The sequence below is a fragment of the Saccostrea echinata genome, unplaced genomic scaffold (assembly GCF_033153115.1).
Source record: "Saccostrea echinata isolate AGI-Se365-2 ecotype Australia unplaced genomic scaffold, CSIRO_AGI_Sech_v1 ptg000022l, whole genome shotgun sequence".
NCBI classification, from domain to species: domain Eukaryota; kingdom Metazoa; phylum Mollusca; class Bivalvia; order Ostreida; family Ostreidae; genus Saccostrea; species Saccostrea echinata.
The window spans coordinates 6,037,259-6,056,757 of record NW_026889771.1 but is presented as its reverse complement, the minus strand read 5'-3'; the positions used below and the strand labels follow the sequence as shown (position 1 = coordinate 6,056,757).

At 33.3% G+C, this 19,499-nt stretch overlaps 2 protein-coding genes across 3 annotated transcripts in view; one reads left to right on the top strand and one right to left on the bottom strand.

The window, feature by feature from the left end:
- Nucleotides 1–19,499, top strand: part of LOC133190276 (coiled-coil domain-containing protein 96-like) — a 266,577-nt gene that overhangs the window by 146,331 nt on the left and 100,747 nt on the right. The window lies entirely within an intron of this gene.
- The window catches only part of LOC133190275 (protein CLEC16A-like), a 117,559-nt gene that overhangs the window by 11,363 nt on the left and 86,697 nt on the right, over nucleotides 1–19,499 (bottom strand). For both annotated transcript variants that reach the window (XM_061325794.1, XM_061325795.1), the window contains exon 22: nucleotides 10,063–10,318. In XM_061325794.1, coding sequence (XP_061181778.1) covers nucleotides 10,063–10,318 — 256 coding nt within the window. The remainder of the gene's footprint in view (nucleotides 1–10,062; nucleotides 10,319–19,499) is intronic.

The window sequence follows — 19,499 nt, the reverse complement described above, 5'->3', positions numbered from 1 at the left end:
TGTACCCCTTCACCCGTTGATGCTATATGCCAAAATTAGTTGAAATTGGTTCAGTGGTTCAAGAGAAGAAGCTAAAAATGTTCAAAAGTTTACGACCGACGCACATTGCACGACGGACGATGACTGACGAAAACAGATAGCAATAGGTCACCTGAGTGACTCAGGTGACCTAAAAATATATATATATATATATATATATATATAAATATATATATATATATATATATATAAATGTAAAACTTTGATTCCCTACTGCGGCCCCATCCTATACCCGGGGGCCATGATTTGAACAATTTATCTTATAAATTGTAAAGAGACAAAATTTTGTCTGTAAATTGCTATGTAAAATTCTCACCCCAGTTGGGGCCTCACCCTACCCCTAGTGGCCATGATTTGATCAAAATTGAAACTCTACTATCTGAGGATGGTTGCACATCAATATGACTAATCATGGCCATATAATTCTTGAGATGAAGATTTTTTACAGATTTTTTCCCCTACATATTCCTATGTAAAACTTTGGTCCCCTATTGCAGCTCCACCCTTACACCTGGGGGAGATGAATCGGCAAAATTCTCTATTATCTGAGGATGCTTGCACATTTTAATATATAACTAATCAAGGCCCTGATGTTCTTGGAAGAAGATTTAAAACATTTTCCCCATATATTCTCATGTAAAAGTTAAATCCCTTATTGTGGCACTACCCTTTCCCTGAGGGACATGGTTTGAACAAATTTGAACCTACAATGTGTCTGAAAACTTTCACATAAGTTTAATCTTTCTGGCCCAGTGGTTCTTTAGATTTTTATATAACATCACCCTATATTTGCCTCATCTCGATTATCTCTCCTTGGAGAGTGGTGTGGCCCTTCATTTGAACAAAATTGTATCCCCATTACCCAAGGATACTTTGTGCTAAGTTTGGTTGAAATTGGCTCACTGGTTATGGAAAAGAAGATGAAAATGTGAAAAGTTTTCAATGACACTTGTGACAGACAACAGAAAATTTTGACAAAAAAGCTCACAAGAGCCGTTGACTCAGGTGAGCTGTAGAAAAATTAAAAATGCACATACACATTTCCCAAAATTCAATATGATAGCTACTGCATCTATATATCTCAAAATGGCACTTGACATTTGGTTCAATTCCCTAAAACAAAGAGCAATGAATTTGAGAAAATGACTAATTGTGCAGAAATTTTTGTATGATTATACTTTGATGGCAGTAATGATGTATTTCCTGGAATACACTTAAAGGCTAACAGGAGCTTCATCAAGGCTGACATGTGATTATGTCATAACTGTCCTGCCATGGTTTCTGTGAACTTGCCTTGCAAGAGCATAGAACATAATTTTTTATTCACTGAATGACAATAAAAATGGTCTATGCACTTCTAATAGGAAGTTATTAAATCATCAGAAAGTTCACTTCTTGCATGCAGTGGTTATTTGATACCATGTACAAGGCAAAAGGGAAGTTAATATGATATTACTGTCATTTAATATTAAGTGAAACATGGTTTTAAGGCTATAAATATATGTCCCCCACTTTTGGGAAAGTGAGGGCAAAAGCGAGGGGACATTAAATCTCATTCATCTGTCTGTCAGTCTATCCGTCTGTCTGTCACAAAAACTTTATCCTTGGTCATAACTTTTACACGAAAAGAGATAGAGCTTTCATACTTCACATGTATATTACCTGTGATAAGACCTTTCCAAATATACTATGATTTTTGACCCTGTGACCTTGCAGTTTGACCTACTTTTAAAATTTTTTTAACATAACTTTATATTGGTCATAACTTTTGAATGAGAAGAGATGGGGCTTTCATATTAGATGTGTAAATCAACTGTGAAAGACCTTTTCAAATATACTATGGTTTTTGACCCCATGACCTTGACCTTGAAGTTTGACTTACTTTTCAAAAATGTTACCTTTGCTTAAAACTTTTGATTGAGAAGAGGTATAGGGCTTTCATATATGACATGTGCATTACCTTTGACAAGATGTTTCCATGTATGCTATGATTTTTTTTTACCCCTGACCTTGATCCTTATATTTGACCTGATTTTCAAACATATTAACTTTGGTGATTACTTTTGAATGAATATGATAGGGCGTTCATATTTGACAAGTGCATTACCTGTGCCAAAATGTTTCTGAATGTGCTATGATATTTGACTCCATGACCTTGACCTTCAAATTTGATCTAATTTTTAGTTTGCTAACTTTTGAAGGAGCGAAGATAAGGCATTCATATTTGACATGTGTATTACTGGTGACAAACATTTCCAAATGTACTATGATATATAACCCATGACCTTGACCTTCATGTTTGACCTACCGTAATTCTCAAAAATATTAACATTGCTGATAACTTTTGATTGAGAGAAGATCCAACATTTACATATGACATGTGCATTACCTGTTTCAAGACCTTTCTGATTGTATACTCTGGTTTTTGATATTTTTTTCACATGTGCTACAAATGTGATAAGACCTTTCGGATTATATTATGATATTTGATCTCATGACCTTGATCTTGAAGTTTGATGTAGTTTTGAGAAGATATAATCTTTGCATTATAAACTTTTATTAATTCAATAATTTATGTCTTTTTTGTATGATGTACAGACAAGACAGGACACACAAACAAGAGAGTTACAATATGCCATAAATAATGGCATCCCATCCACTAAGACACCGAAAGTGGCAAACCACAGTTCTTTGAATTTGCTTGTTCTCTTTCTAATCCAGTGTACATACATCTTTTATTTTCCCTAAAACCTGCCATCATGACATATGCTTTTGTTTCCAAGAATCAAACAATGTGTATGTGAAATCTTAATAATTTTCATACATTTATATGTGAATCTGAGAAAAAAGAAAATGGTTCAGGCCATCATTAAAAATATCTTTGTTTCCCCTAACCCGACCCTAAAATCAGAAGTTGGGTAGGTAAGTAGGTAATTTTTTTTTTTCTGACAGCAGCTTTGAAAATACATTCTGAAATTTATTGGAATTATACCTCTATAAATAAGAAAAAAAACAAAAGAAAGCCATTTGTAAACAGAATATTATACAAATGCCGTTTTAAAGCAAAATTTAAGGTAAATTCACAACTATTATTCTATTGAACTTGTGAAATATCTCACGCCAGTGTACATTTATTGATATCAAATATTTAAAAAAGACGAGATACCAGACAGTACGCAAAGACTGGACATCAGAGTACATTTTTCAAACCTACTACTAGTATTAGCTTCCAGTGCTTACACATGCAATGTACTTTTTCAAGGGCCTCGAAATTTGCAGTGGTTCTAAAGCATTTCATTTTGGAGTCCCGAAGTAAGGAGGTAATTCAAAGTCACAGGTTCAAATCCCAATGCGGGGCGTTGAGACCAGTCTGAGACCAGTCTTTCGAATGAGAAAATTAGGTACTTAGGTCTAGTGTCACAGTAGGTACTGGCACGAAAAAGATCCCTCACTGCTCAATGACAAAAAGTGCTGAGTACAGGTCTAAATTTGGAGCACTTAACCGGGGCAAATGTTCAAATGTTGTCTTCCCAATAATTCTCACGGGGATTTACAGCACAAAAACAACCAATTGTCAAGGGCCAAATTAAATAAAAATACACTGGACATCTCAGAAGCTGTTTCATGATTTCAAAACTATTTGGAAAGAATATGTAAACATTTTTTAATTGAACCAAACCATATCCAAAAATTTCATAGACAATGTCATATATAGTCACGAAGTTTAACCCATAAATAAAAAGAACAGAAAGAAAGAAAGGGCGTCTGAATTATACTCATCAGGATGAAATATGCAGACATATTTAGAACAACTCCTATGGTCCCATATACATGTAGTAAACATAGGAACTGTTTATTAGATCAAAACTCAAATAAAATGCAAGAGTGTAGGATTCTAATAAGCATAAGGTTGTTACATCGCCATTGTTTTATAACACGAACTAACCCCTGTGACCACATATTGTGGGGACCATTTAGTTTGCAACAAATGCTTGAAAACAGAACAAAATCGGCCGTTATGAACGGATTTTGATGAAATTGTATTCTATAAAAGTTGATAAACATTTAAAAAATATTTGAATAATCTTATTAAAAAAACTTTACAGTCGGCATGATTTAATTGGGTAGGTCACGTTAGGGGAAACAAAGGTATTTTTTATTTTGACCTTAAGTGTTAATTGTTTCAATCGATACAGTCCAAACTATTCTGCATTGCATGGCAACAAAATATCTACATGGACATTTTTTTTAGACATAGAAATAACACCCATTAAGGTAAACATTCCAATCCAAACACCTCTTGCTCATAGATGCAATGGGTATTCTAAAATCTAATGAAAGCTTAGGCCATAAGCCCAAGGCCAATCCATCTGATGCCAGTGTGCACCAAAAGCACTAGCCTGATGCCCAATTTAACACTTGTAAAAATTTGGTCAAACTAGTAGAATGCAGGTCTGCACTAGCACTTGTAGAATTTTCAGCTATATTAAGATTCCCATCTCAGTATTTTAAATAATTGTCAAAAAAAAAAAAAATCCCTGAAAAGATTAATTTTCTTGAATGAAAATGTTTGCTTTCTTTATGATTTTTTTTTTACCTTTCTACCCATACTTGATTTGGTTATTTATAATTTCTTGTTTCCAGTAGCCATGTTTAAATGGCTAATGAATGCGAAGAAAAAGTAGAAATAGAAACTGTCACTGACATCGAAATGCTTTTAATTAATTCTCACCAGAGAGTTTCTAAGAATGGAAAGATTGGTGGGCAGTGGGCTATGACTCGGTTATTTACAAACATATATGTAAAACAAAATAGTAAATTACATGATGTGTGACCATAATGAGCAACCCATCCTACACTAATTATCAAGTTATTGCCAAGAAAATCCAAATTTGACTTAAAGCAACAGAAGCCATGCATGCAACCCCATATCCCAAAAGAAAATTCAGCTGAGCTCTTCATAAGAGTTACCCATGTTGCAAAATGAACATCTATGCCAAATCTTTCTTAAGCTATTGCATGGAAATCAAAAATACATTTTTATTTTTAACAATAGAATTAAGCCACACACTTTGAACCTTTAACAACAGAAGCAATCCTAGCCAAGCTCCTTAAGAAACAAAATTATTGGGTTAATATGAACATCTCACCCCAACCCTTCTCTTCTTATTGCATGAAAAACAAGCAGGGTAGATGGATGTGGAAACAAACTTATACCCCCCCCCCCCCAATTTCCTAGGACATGGCCTGGAAATAAAAACAAGAGGCCTATCGGCTACATTACCACCGGAGTTACTATGGCACTGCTGTTCTCCATCTGCACATTATTTCTCCTTTATGTTCCTATGTAAGATTTTGATTACATATTGTAGCCCCACCCAACTCCCAGTGGTCATGAGTTAAACAAATTTTAATCTACACTACCTGATAATGCTTCCATATAAATATGACTATTCATAGCTTTATAATTTATTGTTTACTAAATAGTCCAAAGTAAACTTTTGTTTGCCAATTGTGGCCAGACCCTAACCCAGGGGTCATGATTTCAATAAAACTTGAATCCTCACTACCTGAGGATCCATATAAATGTGACTTATCAGGGCTTTGCTGTTCCTGAGAAGTTTCATATATATTCTCATGTATACAGTGTAACTTTTGATTGTGGCCCCAACCTAGCTCTTGGTGTCATTATTTGAACAAACTTGAATCTACACTACCTGATGATACTTCTGTTTAATACGACAAATCATGGCTTTGCTGTTCTTGAGAATATTTTTAAAGATATATCCCTATATATTCCTATGTATAACTTTGATCCCCTGTTGTGGCTCCACCCTACCCCCAGTGGTCATGATTTGAACAAACTTGAATCTACGCTACCTGAGGATGTTTCTGTATATAATGATGTCTAATTATGGCTTTGCTGTTCTTGAGAAGAAGATTTTAAAGATATTTCCTATATATTCCCATGTATTTATTTGATCCCCTGTTGTGCCCCACCCTAACCCCAGTGGTCATGATTAGTGATTTATTTTGAAAATGGTTATCATGGGTCCAAAGGACCCCTCTGAATGAAAATAATGAGTCCCATGCCAAAATCAATGCGTCCAAAACCAAGGCCTTAGGGTACCGCATATTAAATACTACAGAGGAAATTCTGGTGAAATATAAATGGATACTGCACGAAAGTGCAATTTTTTTATTGTAGCTGTGAATGATCTATACTTTGACTATTGAATTGGAAGTAAGAATACATGATTTTGTGGCATAAAAATAATATATTGTCAACTGTGCACCTTGTTTCTATTTTTAGATCATAACTACGATCTTTGTCATAAAAAGCACAGAAGCAGATCAGTTGTTCTATTAAATAAAGTAAAGAAAGTTTTTAAAAAAATGAAAAATAGTCAGAAAGAAAAATGATCATATTTTATACATGTATGTCTTGGCTTCTAAGGAAAAAATTAAAATACATAGGTTAAATTACATCTTAAATACAATGGTATAGCCTAGTACACGCAGGGACCTATATAGTTAGTATAATATATAGGTCCCTGGTATACGTATACGCTTCAGAAATGCTCCACAGTAGACATAATTGAACTATGCTATCTTACTTCTAAATATTTTCTGATAATTGCTTGTTATATACAATTTAACAGTGAATTGTGAAATCTGACCTGTTGTTGGCAAACTTATACCTGTTATAATCACTCATGCATATGGCTTAGCATGTGGAAATGACGGTCAAGTTTTGAATCAGATTATATGGAAACAATTTAAAATAATAAATGTCCTTCTATAAATTTATTGTGTCCAATGGGATGCACATTTATTGAAATAATGCGTCCTGGGCAAAATTTGTGCGTAATTTACGCAGGACGCACACCAAAATGAATCACTGTGATTTGAATAAACTTGAACCACACTACATATGTACCTGAGGATGCTTCTGTATTAATATGATCAATCATGGCTTTGCTATTCTTGAGAATAAGATTTTTAAAGATTTTTTCCTAAGTATTCCCATGTAAAACTTTGAGGCCAGATTACCCCAGATTAAGTCATGATTTGAACAAAATATAATCTACACTACCTTAAGATGCTTCCATATAAATATGACCAATCACGGCTTTGCTATTCTTGAGAAGATTTTTAAAGATTTTCCTTATGTATTCCATTCATCTCTTATTGTGGCCCCAACCTACCCCTGGGGTTCTCCCCTTGAAAGAGGGCATGGTCCTTCACTTGAACAAACTTGAATCCCCTTCTCCCAAGGATGCTTTGTGGCAAGTTTGTTTGAAACTGGCCAAGTGGTTCTTGAGAAGAAAATGAAAATGCGAAAAGTTTACGATGACGATACCAACACTGATGACATACAATGGACAAATTTTGATCAGAAAAGCTCACTTGAGCCTTCAGCACAGGTGAGCTAAAAATGGTGTGATCGACTGACTAGTGATTTTGTTTTCAAAGTTCATATCTTTTTACAGTATTATTTATCCTCCCACCTGTCATAAATTTAAAAAAACAAAACAAAACAAAAAAAAACCCAAAAACAAAAAAAAAAAACAAAACAAAAAAAAAAAACAAAACAAAACACATTTCTGATATAAAGTACAAAGAATTTAATCCAAATGTAAACTCCTACATAACATTATTAACAATAGCTTTAATGTCTTCTCCAAACACATGGAAGGACCCATGGTTATTGTTGAAAAAAGTAAAAACACTGGAGAGCTTTTTAAAGAATGTATAATTATCAAGAAACCACTACAGCTCATCTCAATTCTTTTACATATTTCAACATGCCTCAATGTTGGACGTAATTTTTCTTCTTAAATCTTAATCAGGAAACTATAAGAAACAACATTTATACACCATTTATCTTCTATGACCTGATGATCTACTTATGACCTAGATCTCTAAGGTGCACCATGCCAAATTCTATGAAATTTGCTTGATTATCATTCAAGGTTTGTTAGGTCATTTGGAAATGTATGAAAACAGAGGTATACAGTTTTTATGGCTGTTCTGTCCAACATTCAACTGCTTTTTAAAAAAATTTCCTCACATCGAAACTTAAAATGTGAAAATTTGAACTTGAATACATCTTAAGTATAGCTGTCAGTAAATACCTATCAGACAAAAAGATCATAAAAATATTACAGTGCAGCTCAATGTCAACAGGTAACAATCAATATACACTGCCACTTCTAAGTGACAATCATTTGACAGGTATTTCAATATGAATTAAGAATTTCATCCCATCATCAAGATTGTAGATGAACTGAGAGTATTAAAGTGCAGTCAATGGCATGGAAACTTGGTTAATAGAGAAATGGGGGATTTTAAAAAGAAAAATGTGAATGTGATTCAGTAAGTGATAAATAAAACCACGGCTATTTATGAATACATCATCAAGATATCTCATAATCATATATATTAAAAAGAAATTAAAGTGTACAGCTAGGATTTATGATATGTCTGTCTGGAGCTACATGATGCATATATATTTATGCATACTTGATGTCACAAGTAGTGACACTCTCATTTGAAACTACACTGGAATAAAGTTACTGCATTATTACCTGAAATAGCCATATAATGCCAAAAAAAAGGTCAATGACTTACATTTGGGTCAGGACACTCCCCTTCCCTCAGAGATTCATCAGGTGACAAGGTTTGTTCAGTCATAATACCGTTTATAATTACTTGGGAATGGATCAGCACTAAAAACTGTAATCTGTTCATTCACATGCAAGTTTGGTTACCATAGGACTTGTAGTCATTTGGGAATGAACCTGCTTCAATAACTGTTGGTCAGATCCAGCATCTGAAGCAAGTCTGGTGTGCATCCTAAAGATGCATAATCCATTCAAGGTTGCTCCAGGTAGGGCTTATACTGTTAAAGTGGAAACTTTGACGAAAATGACAAAATCGTCAAAGTTTCCATTCATCAACTTTCACATTCTTGTTAAACAGCACGTAATTCAAAACACACAAAAAAATGCCCATCGTGATTACATCTGTTTCACTGGGACTGCAAGAAGGTTAAAAAATGTTCAATATTTTCCCAAGCTTAAAAATGGATGTTTCAATGATTTGTTGTAACCACGTTTCTTTAAACATGAGATACAGAAATATCAACCCTCAACTGTGCAATGTCCAAATGACAACTTTATACAACATGGATAATAAGTTTCATATTCCGCTAAGTATTTCTGTAAATTGTGCCTTCTTTTCTTTGATGGAGTATATGTTTTCAGGATTGTCTTCTGAATTCTCAGAGGTTGCAACCTCCATTTTTTTTGCTCATATTCTGTTTCTTTTAAAAGGTTTGATTTGATGTTAAAGAACCTTGTTTTAAGCATTACATAAATACATTTCAAATCAGATTTAAAGAAAGTACTGCAAGTCAGAGGATCATAGTGGGTCTGGGTGTTGCAAAATAATGTGAAACCCCTTCAAGACTTGTTGACTACCTTGTCAGAGTAACCCAATGGAGTATATAAATTGTTCATGTGTTATAGTTAAATGAAGAATTCCAATTAATGATTTAATAAGACATATATCTGCATGTAATTTTATTTTTATTTTTATTTTTTTTGAGGATTAAAGTCTGAAGAATAACAATAAGAATCAAGAGCTTGATATAGATGAAGAAAATACATTCCAAGTTTATCTGATTTTTAAAATCTTTTTAGATTAGGGTGGGGTATGAGAGAGGGGAAAGATGACTTAGATTCTCAAACATCTCTGATTTTCTCAAGTCTTAAGGCTTAAAATCTAGTAGTCTATGAACTACTGAATTCTAAGCAAGACTTTTAACTACTTTGGATTAAAGTGTCTTAAAACCTAATGCTGAACCCTGTATTGGCAAAAAAACTTATCAAGTCACTTTTTATTCAGTACTTCTTGGAAAGAATTCCATGAGTTAATGTAAACACATAAATGACAACAAAGGAAAAAAAACCTGAGTTAATGAGGTGACCTAATAAAAGAAATAAATGAGACCCTCACCTGGAACAGGCCTCTGTCTACTAGTAGAATCTCCTGGAATATCAATCAACTTCTCAATCATGTGCATTTTGAGTTGCCTAGCTTTCAGTCGCCCTTTTGTAAGTCGTTGCTTGGCTGCCATACATCGGATGTGATCATCAAAGATGAACCTGGCATTAAGAAGGGGAACAGGCCTTGTATGTTGAGAACTGGCGGGTCTGTGGATTGTAATGTGGAGGGACCTACTATCCTCTTTATCCCCCGTGACTTCCACATCCTAAAATTACACATAAAAAGTAGAATATACACATTACCTATAAACAAAAACAAGACTATAGTGTTGTGACAGGGAAGAATAATTTAGATTTGTTCTACAATGTAATTAACATAATTCATTTTATCCAATAAAAGTCAATTTATTAAACTGTGGGGCTCAGTCACACCTTACTGGATACTGCAATGGGATGTAAAAGGATGTCATATTTTTCAATCTGTTCATCTCCATTTGCGTATGTTTCCTGTCTGTTTCTTATTTGGTGATCGAATATAATGTTCATTGTGCGGCCAGGCCTCAAGACCATAAGCAGAGAACATATTTAAGTCAAAATTTCAAATAAGTACATGTATAACTTCTGAAAAAATTAATAAAATAAAACCTTATTTTCATTGTTTGAATATTTTACAAACTTAAACCTTTTCAAACATGTTTGTTAAATCAAAATCAAGATATTCAAAATCTAAATTTTGACTTGTATTTCATACATTGATTGCAAAAGTCTCCAAAAGCAGTGAAGGATGACTTTCATCAATGTATTACATGTACTAACAAATTGTAATCTGCCATCCTTTTTTCATCCGTTTGATGTCCGTTAGTGATATTCGGTAAGGTTTGACTGAGCCTTGATAGGGAATGAAAATAACTTCACTGTAAGTGTGAATTCATTATAAGCAATGTTCACTTAAGTGTGTTTTAATTACTAATATACTGGTACACTGACCTGCTTTGTATGGAATCAGTGCAAGTAGGTTGAAATACCATTGCAATGTGTAGCTAGCAATTGCAAATGTACATACAATCATTTTTTTTTCATTAATAGTCATGTTTCTACTTTGTTCAGATGATAAGAATGTTGCTTTGTACCCTAATATAGGATTTCAAGAACCACACTGCCCACCACAAATATTCCTTTTTCGTGTTCTTCCTAAATGTCAACAAGGGAAAAACATGAGTCAGCCCAACAGATGTTCTTATTCTCAAAGTTGATGAAATATTTACTTCATTTATTAAGTTGCAGTCACCTTCAGTTTCAGTAAACAGTAATTAACAAGACTCTGATTATGTACATAATTAATTTATTCTCATATCAAATAGATTTTAATTGGCCAACACTTTAATTCTAGAAGTCATTTGAAAAAAAAAAATTTATTCATTTTCAGGTCTGGAAGATGTTTGGCTGGAAATTTGGTCAAGATCACACATTAAGTTAGATTATCTGAAATTCATCTAGACTTCTTAATATTAAGAATCCTCTCTACACTGCACACTAAAGAGTTCTGACCTGTGGCAATTTTCTACACTAGAATGATCTGTCCTTAGTAAACTGAAATCTACAGTATATTACTCAATTTCTTATCTTAATATTTTAAAAGGCCAAGATAATTTAATTGAACACTTTATTTTTATGTATTTCTTCCACTAAAGTATCTGTGGGACAACTCTTGTCACACCAGTTACTTAAAGGGCTACTTTCACCCGACTCTGCAATCCAATATAAAATCCTCTTCTTTCTGGGACCTTTAATAGACTCCGCACTGGCAATTATATTTTTGATTTTAGTAACTAACAATTACATCTGCTTTCACTTAATTCAGTCAACTTAACACCTTTGTTTTAAGTCATTGCCAATGACTTCATACGTGCTAATGTCACTTTCCAGACAGATTAAAAATTAAAAAAATGTTTAAATAAAATGTGAATGAAACACTATTCACCTTTGCTTGTGGGTAAAATTAAATCATAAGGAATGCATTTAATACCTTATCATATAATCAAATTCAAAATTGTTAACAATTCACATTAATTTAACATTCCCATGAAAATTTATTCTCCAGTAATATATGACTAGGACTTTAATTCATTCCTAAATTGACTTTTCCTGTAATTTTGCTTAAAATCCCCAATGTTTCAGGTTAATACTGTTTCAAATTATCATCCTCCAATCACTATTTCTTTGAAATTAATTTTCACTGAAGTAATATCTGCCCTGCAATATTTTACAAAAACATATACATTGTCATTTCAAACCACTAATTATAAAACATATCTGCTTTCTATGAATTTTTTAAAATAATTATTCAATAATATAAAATAAAAATGTGTAGGTTGTGTGGTCCTACAGGCAAACTTACATTTCTTCAAAATGATTGACTATTCAACAATTCTCTATATACGGTAGCTACCTCTTTAATAGTTAAATAAAATTGCAGTAAATTCAATCACATATAGTTTAATCAAATCCTTTTTTTGTCACAACAATTTCATAGAATTATTTCTTTCCAACTAAGTGACATTTAACAGCCTATAATGGTCAGATGAATATTTCATTGCATTCAAGGAATATTAATGTTTTCTAACTAAACAAAATTTAGCAAAGATGTGTGTTAAATTCTATCTAGCTTTTGGATAAGGGATAAAAAAAAATGAGATAAGTTGGATAAAAATCATATCCAATCACAGAGCACAAACCATGGGAAATTCTTTTTTTTAAATAAGGTTTTAACTATTTTTAATGGTTTTTACCCTATTTTCATTTTACGTCAGCTTTTTTATTTTGCATGACGATGACATCAATGTTGCATGTAGTGCTAAAAATAGTTCAGTAGTAATAAATTAAGGATTAAAAATGCTACTCTTAAAGTATGTTCTCCATTAGTTATTTCAATGATTTAATAAATCAAATTATTTGGAATTCTGCCTGGATTATGCACAGACTTGTATTTGATTAAATACAAAGTATAGGATATGGAAATTATCAAATGTGTGATATGGGATGTGAAAAATTTATCAAACAATGATATGCATTGGCTAGAGCCGTAAATACAGTTTGTGGTAAGAGTTTTTACAGGATAAGAAAGAAGTTTTTCCAAGATTTTGATATAAAGCTAATTTCTACCCCCCCCTTCACCCCCTCCCCCTTCCAAATAAGAAATGAAGAAAAGAGGCCCTTCATTCCCTCATGTTTCTTGCCCATTTCTCATTCAGTGAATACATTCAATGTTCTGAGAGGTTTTATCTGGTGGAGAGTTTTGAACATCTCCTTTTGTTGATGTCCTTTGGGTCACAATGGATAAACCAGTCATGCTCTGGACACCTACCACAAGACCAATAGTCTAAATGTTCAAAGACCATTTTGTCAGTTTCTCATGCTTTGCATACTGTATTTATTTTATAAGGTACTCATTTGTTACGGAAATCCATTAGTTGACTGTTGCTTGTACAGTACATGTCTGTTAATCGTACAGTTTTTATCCATTTTATACACTGATCACAAGAGCTATGAAAAGTGGCTGGGGATGACTTTCATCAAAGCATTACCAAGGAATTGTGTTCTCCCAATCATCTTTTCATCTGCTTTAAGTCCATTAGAGCTTTGTGGTAAGGTGTGACAGAACAGCTAAAACTCTGAACCCGTCCCACCTAGCCAAGTGAACTTGATTTGAATAAAATTGAATCTAAACTATATGAAGATATGTGCATGTCAATAAAACAAACTGTAGCCCTTGTGTTTGGATTGAGAAGACATCAGATCTAAATTCTGACCACCAAACTGAATCTACGTGTCAACACAAATTTGGGGATGTCTACTGAGTACTGTATACAGTAAAACTCATTCAGTGCAAACATGGATTTGGTGAATTTACCGATATTGCAGAATTTTTTGCAATTCCCTACAAAATTCTTAACCATTCCTTGTTAAGTTTTACAGATATAACGAAGTCAGATTTAGCAAATTTATGGTTATGGCGAACTGATTTTGCATTCCCTATAAGTTAAAAATAGTGAAATTTACATTTTTTATGGCAAATTTCAAAGATCTAAATATTTTAAACATTGAACTGACATTAATTTTATAAGTATTCATATTTGAAACTCAATTCATCTGAAAACTTTTGAACTCCATGGTAAATTTTGCATTTTAAACTTCCCTAAATACATTTGGTAGTAATACTTGAATGGAAAAATCTATTCGCTATGTATACTTTAAGGATTTCGTTATACAGATATAACGAATTACAAACATAGCAAGGTAAATTTGTAGGTCCCCAGAACTTTGCTATAACTGAGTTTTACTGTACATTGAAATTTTTGCCCCATTTTATTTTTGCCCATTCTGCCTTAGTTGTTAGTGTGTGGGATTCAAAACAGGACATATTCAACAGAGTTATCTCAAAGAATCTGATCAAGTTTGAGCAAATTTAAAATGGATCAAAAATGTTTGTAAGTGTAATAGGGGAAAAAATGAAATTGGGTTAGAACAACCATGTATACAGTAGTATGATTGAATGTAGTTCTCCTGTTCCTGAGAAAATTTTAGGTTTTTCTTTATATGTTGCTGTTGATCAACTTTGACCTAAAATTCTAGCAATCACACTAGCCCATAGGGTCATGATTTGAAAATGAAGCCCCTTTGTTATTGAGAAGAATTTTGAAGATTTTCTTTCCTACATATTTCTATGTAAAAAGTTGACCTCATATTGTGGCCCAACTGTAGGCCCAAGTGTGCAAAGACTTAAATAAACTTGAACCTTCAAAACAGGAGATTTTTGTGTAGTAGTACATGTATACCCTTCTGTTCTGGTGCAGATTCCAGCCCCCCCCCCCCCCCCCCCCCCCCATATTCCTACCTAAAACTTCGACTGACTTCTATTGACCTGTTAAAGCCTCAAGGCCTTGATATGAACAGATCTGAATCTATAAGGAAGCTTTAATTCCCTTAGGTTTTTCTTTTTTCTGAATAAGTGGTTCTCAAAAAGATTTTTAAATCATCACACTCTACTTTCACTTTTTCTCATTTATTTCCCACTGAAATGGAACCAAACCCTTTATTTGAACAAACTTGAATGAATCCCTACCATTGAAGAATGCTTTGTGCCAAGTTTGGATGAAATTCTTCAGAACAATTAAGTTGAAAATTAAAAAGTTAATGACAATAGACAGTGGATGGAAAAAAATGTGAGCATCACACATTAAAAGCACACACCTAAACTTTGAACTCAGGTGAGCTAAACATTTTCTTGCTTTTATAACAAAATCATTTTTTGTTAGATATGCTTTACAAAAACTCATACCTCACATTGTTGGAATGTTATCTATGAATCAAAGGCAAGTCTACAACTAAATATTCAAGAAGATAAAATGTTAACCTTTTTTCTTCTTTGCAAGTAATAGAATTTCAAGTCTGAGATAGGTTACATTTAAAACATGCCACACAATGTGCCTTTCAAGATAATTTGGGTAAAGCTTGAATTTAAAATACAAGACCTATTCCAAAACCTTCAATTATCACTAAAAAGTATATGGTAGATTGCATCTCTAGATGCATCTTCCTTGTTCTCTCAGAATTGATAAGGTTGAGCTAAAAAAAAAAAAACAAAACAGCCTACCCCTTCCTCCAAAATATTTATTTGTTCAATAAAAAAATCTTCTTTATGCTTTATTATTTGAATTTAACCAAATACAGTTAAACCTTAATATACTATACATGGCAGACAAAAGACTTCCAGATATCTCAAGATTCAGGATATTGGGGTTAAAATCTGTACTTAAGAATTATGTTTGGAGTGTTGAGTGTATAATTCTACTGACTGGTGTTCAAGACACCTTGGTTCAACTGTAAATGCCTGATTAATTGTAAAACATGTACAGCAAAACACGCTGACAAAGAGGTGCCACTGGGATGGATGTTTTTGCTTCATTATAAACATAATTTATTACATCCATTAAGTTTACAACATATTCAAAGCTACAGGGAATGAAAATCTCTTCCCTGTAAGCATCAATTCATTACAAGTGTGTTCGCTGTAAGCATGTTTTACTGTAGAAATGAGTAAAACTTGTGAGTTACGTGTGGTTATTTTCCCGAGGATAGCTGAAACTGCTTTGTTAGAGCCACAATTCATTATGAAATCCATGTAATCTACTGTAGATCATTAAATTCTCGCGACACCTTATTTTCGCGAGATAGTCATTTACCCTTAATAAGCGAGACAAAATTTTCACGAATTATTACTCAATATAATCTTTAAGAATACATCTAATTATGCCAGAATGAAATTTTTGCGAGCACACTGTCTTGCATAATTACGCGAGAATAAAGTTTTTGCGAATAAAAAGTGATTTACGGTATTAATAAAGTTTATAATAATGGGTGAAAAATTATTATATCACTACAAACATGCATATATACATTCCCTCTATCCATGTTTGATTTTAAACTGCTCTGCTGAAGCAAATATGACATGCTAACAATCAAATTCCATGGTTTAACATAAAACTGAATAATATTCTTATTGCACAAAATTGTCTGAAAAACCAAATCTGTATATTAAGTTTTCAGACCAGCCTTGCAGAATGCATACTTGATTAAATTATCAATGTGTTGCAAAAATTATCCATTTTAATGTGCAAGACCTGAAAATTAACAAGGGAAAAAACACTTTAAGCCATCAAAAACAATTATCTGGGTCTCAGGAAATAGCAAATACTTGATGACCATGCATTAATGCTGCAATGAGATTTCCTAGAAAAACCATCTATTCCTTTCTCTGAAATAGGATTATTCATTCCGCAAGGTCCCCGACAACAGCGTGAGCAACACGTGCAGAGTCAAATTGGGAAAAAAGAGGAGTTTTTTTTAAAAGAATATATTTCTCTTTTTTTCTTAGCAAATTGCATGCATATCCTGTTTATATAAGAATAATTTTACACGAATTAAAATTGAATTAAAATTTATTTTATGCACCAATCTAAGTGATATTTGACAAGCAAGAGTAAGAGAAGATTCAAGTCTAGGGTCTTGCTTAATTAGGCTAAACATTTAAAATGATTGAAATAACAAATAATTAAATCATTTCTCAAAATAAAACCTAACTTAATTCTATAAGAGTTTTATAAAACAGTTTCATGCATTCTAAACAGCTGTGTTAAATGCATAGATAAAACTGTTGTAATGGATCCTCATTTCAAAGGAACAATCTTGATTCTGCAGAAATTAACTAATTAAATCCAGACACTTGCACCTGCATTGCATTTCATAAGTAAATTAAACATTGATATTTTTTGCCCAAAGTTAACAGAGATGAATTGATGTAGTGCACATCAAAATGCAGTACAACACGGATGTACTGCATCTTAAGGACAGCCAATATTCATCTGATGTATCAATTGTTTGATTACCTGTTTGTACTCCATTAAATATATCTGCTAGATGACAAAATCTGATTTTGTTGTAAGCAGGTGTTCATACTGAGTGCCCTCTATTCAAGTTTTAACTACTTCTCTCTCCAAACCATGGGAATTCCCTGAGAAATTATACCTTGCTGTCATTGCTTGTGTAATTTAAAAAAAAAAAATCTCTTTCATGAATATCAGGACAATTTTCTCGGTAATGCAGGCAATATCAACTCGCACTTTACATACAAATTGACATCAACTTCAAGATTTTCTCCCTATAACCCTCCCAGCAACTGAAAATTTTGTATCTTGTGTTTCTTGGTAATCATGTTATGCATCTTGTCAGGAGTTAAGCTTTGGTCAAACATTTGTTACTAGCATGTCTGTGGAACTGACATACTGGTATACGTCCTTTACCTTGACAAACTGATATTTAATGGCATTTACTTGTAAAAGTTTTGGTCTCTCAAACCAACAAAACATATCAATATAACTCAGCCTTATGTCATAAACATTATTTTTTTTGTGGATTTGGATGAGGTAAAGTTTGTACCACTCATCCATAAAGAATGTAGGTGCACTGCCAAATTATGTACAAGACATCAGGGCACAGTCATATTATTAAAACATAGGTATTCAAAGATTACCAAGCTCACCTTGACAAATGTTATCTATAAGTATAAGGCAAATCTCACATCAAAATTTTTTTCTAGTTAGTGTGCATCTTGAGATCAACATCCATGCAAGTTTAATTTAAATACACTTGATCTTCGGTATCTCGAATATCATGGATATGTTGAAGTGATTTGGAAGTCCCAACAACTTATTTTTAATATGTTACCCCTGATATCCTGAATACTCGGATATCTCTAAGTTTTTTCTCTGTCCTATCAAGTTCAAGATAATGAGGTTTGACTGTAGTTACTTGGGAATGGACCTACCCCAATACTTTAACTCACCCAGAAAATACAAGTCAGTCCCAGCATCAGAAGCAAGTTTGGTAGTGCCCATCCCTAGCTGCATTATCCATGCAAGTTTAATCATTACTGGCCATACAGTTATAGAGCTACTCCAAAAACATTACCCTGGTCACTCAACTGGAAAATGTAGGTCAGATCCTGCATCCGAAGCAAGTCTGGTATGTGTCCATCCCTAGATACATCATCTATGCTACTTTGGTTCTGGTATGGCTACTATCCCCTCATTTGTAAAATATAGGTCAGATCCAGCATCAAAAGGTCAGGTAGTAGACATACCTAGATGCATCATCCATGCAAGTTTGGTTCAAGTATTGCTTATAGTTACTTGGGAATGGACTTGACCCAAAAACTTAAACCTGATCATTCATCTGGAAAATGTATCCAGCATTCAAAGTATGGTAGTCTGGTAGTGCTCATTGTTGGTGCATAATCCATGCAATACTTGCGAATGGACCTGCTCCAAAAACTTTAACCTTTTCACTCATCTGGAAAATGTATGTTAGATATAGCATCCGAAGAAAGTATGGTAGTGTCCATCCCTAGATGCATCATCCATGCAAGTTTGGTCTAGGTAGGGCTTATAGTTACTTGGGAATGGACCTGCTCTGAAACTTTAACCAAGGTCACTCATCAGGAAAATGAATGTCAGATCCAGCGTCTGAAGCAAGTCTGATAGTGTCCATTCTTAGATGCATCATCCATCCAGGTAGAGCTCATGGCAACTTGAGACTGGACTAGCTCCTAATACTTTAACCGGGATGTTAACTCTAATGCTGACACTGTGGATATAGCATAAGCTCATCTTGACTTCGTCCAGATGAGCTAAAAAAAAAGAGCAATTCAATAAAAAGCTTGGGCTTTCAAAAGGCTTTTTTATGTGTAAACTCACATTACAATGATGATAAGAGTGATGCTGCTAATGCTGAGCTTTTTATGCTAGAACATACTTCAGCATTGATGAAGTAAGGTAAATTATTATGATTTGTTTTAATTAGCACATATAAGCATCCCCTACATCGATCAAA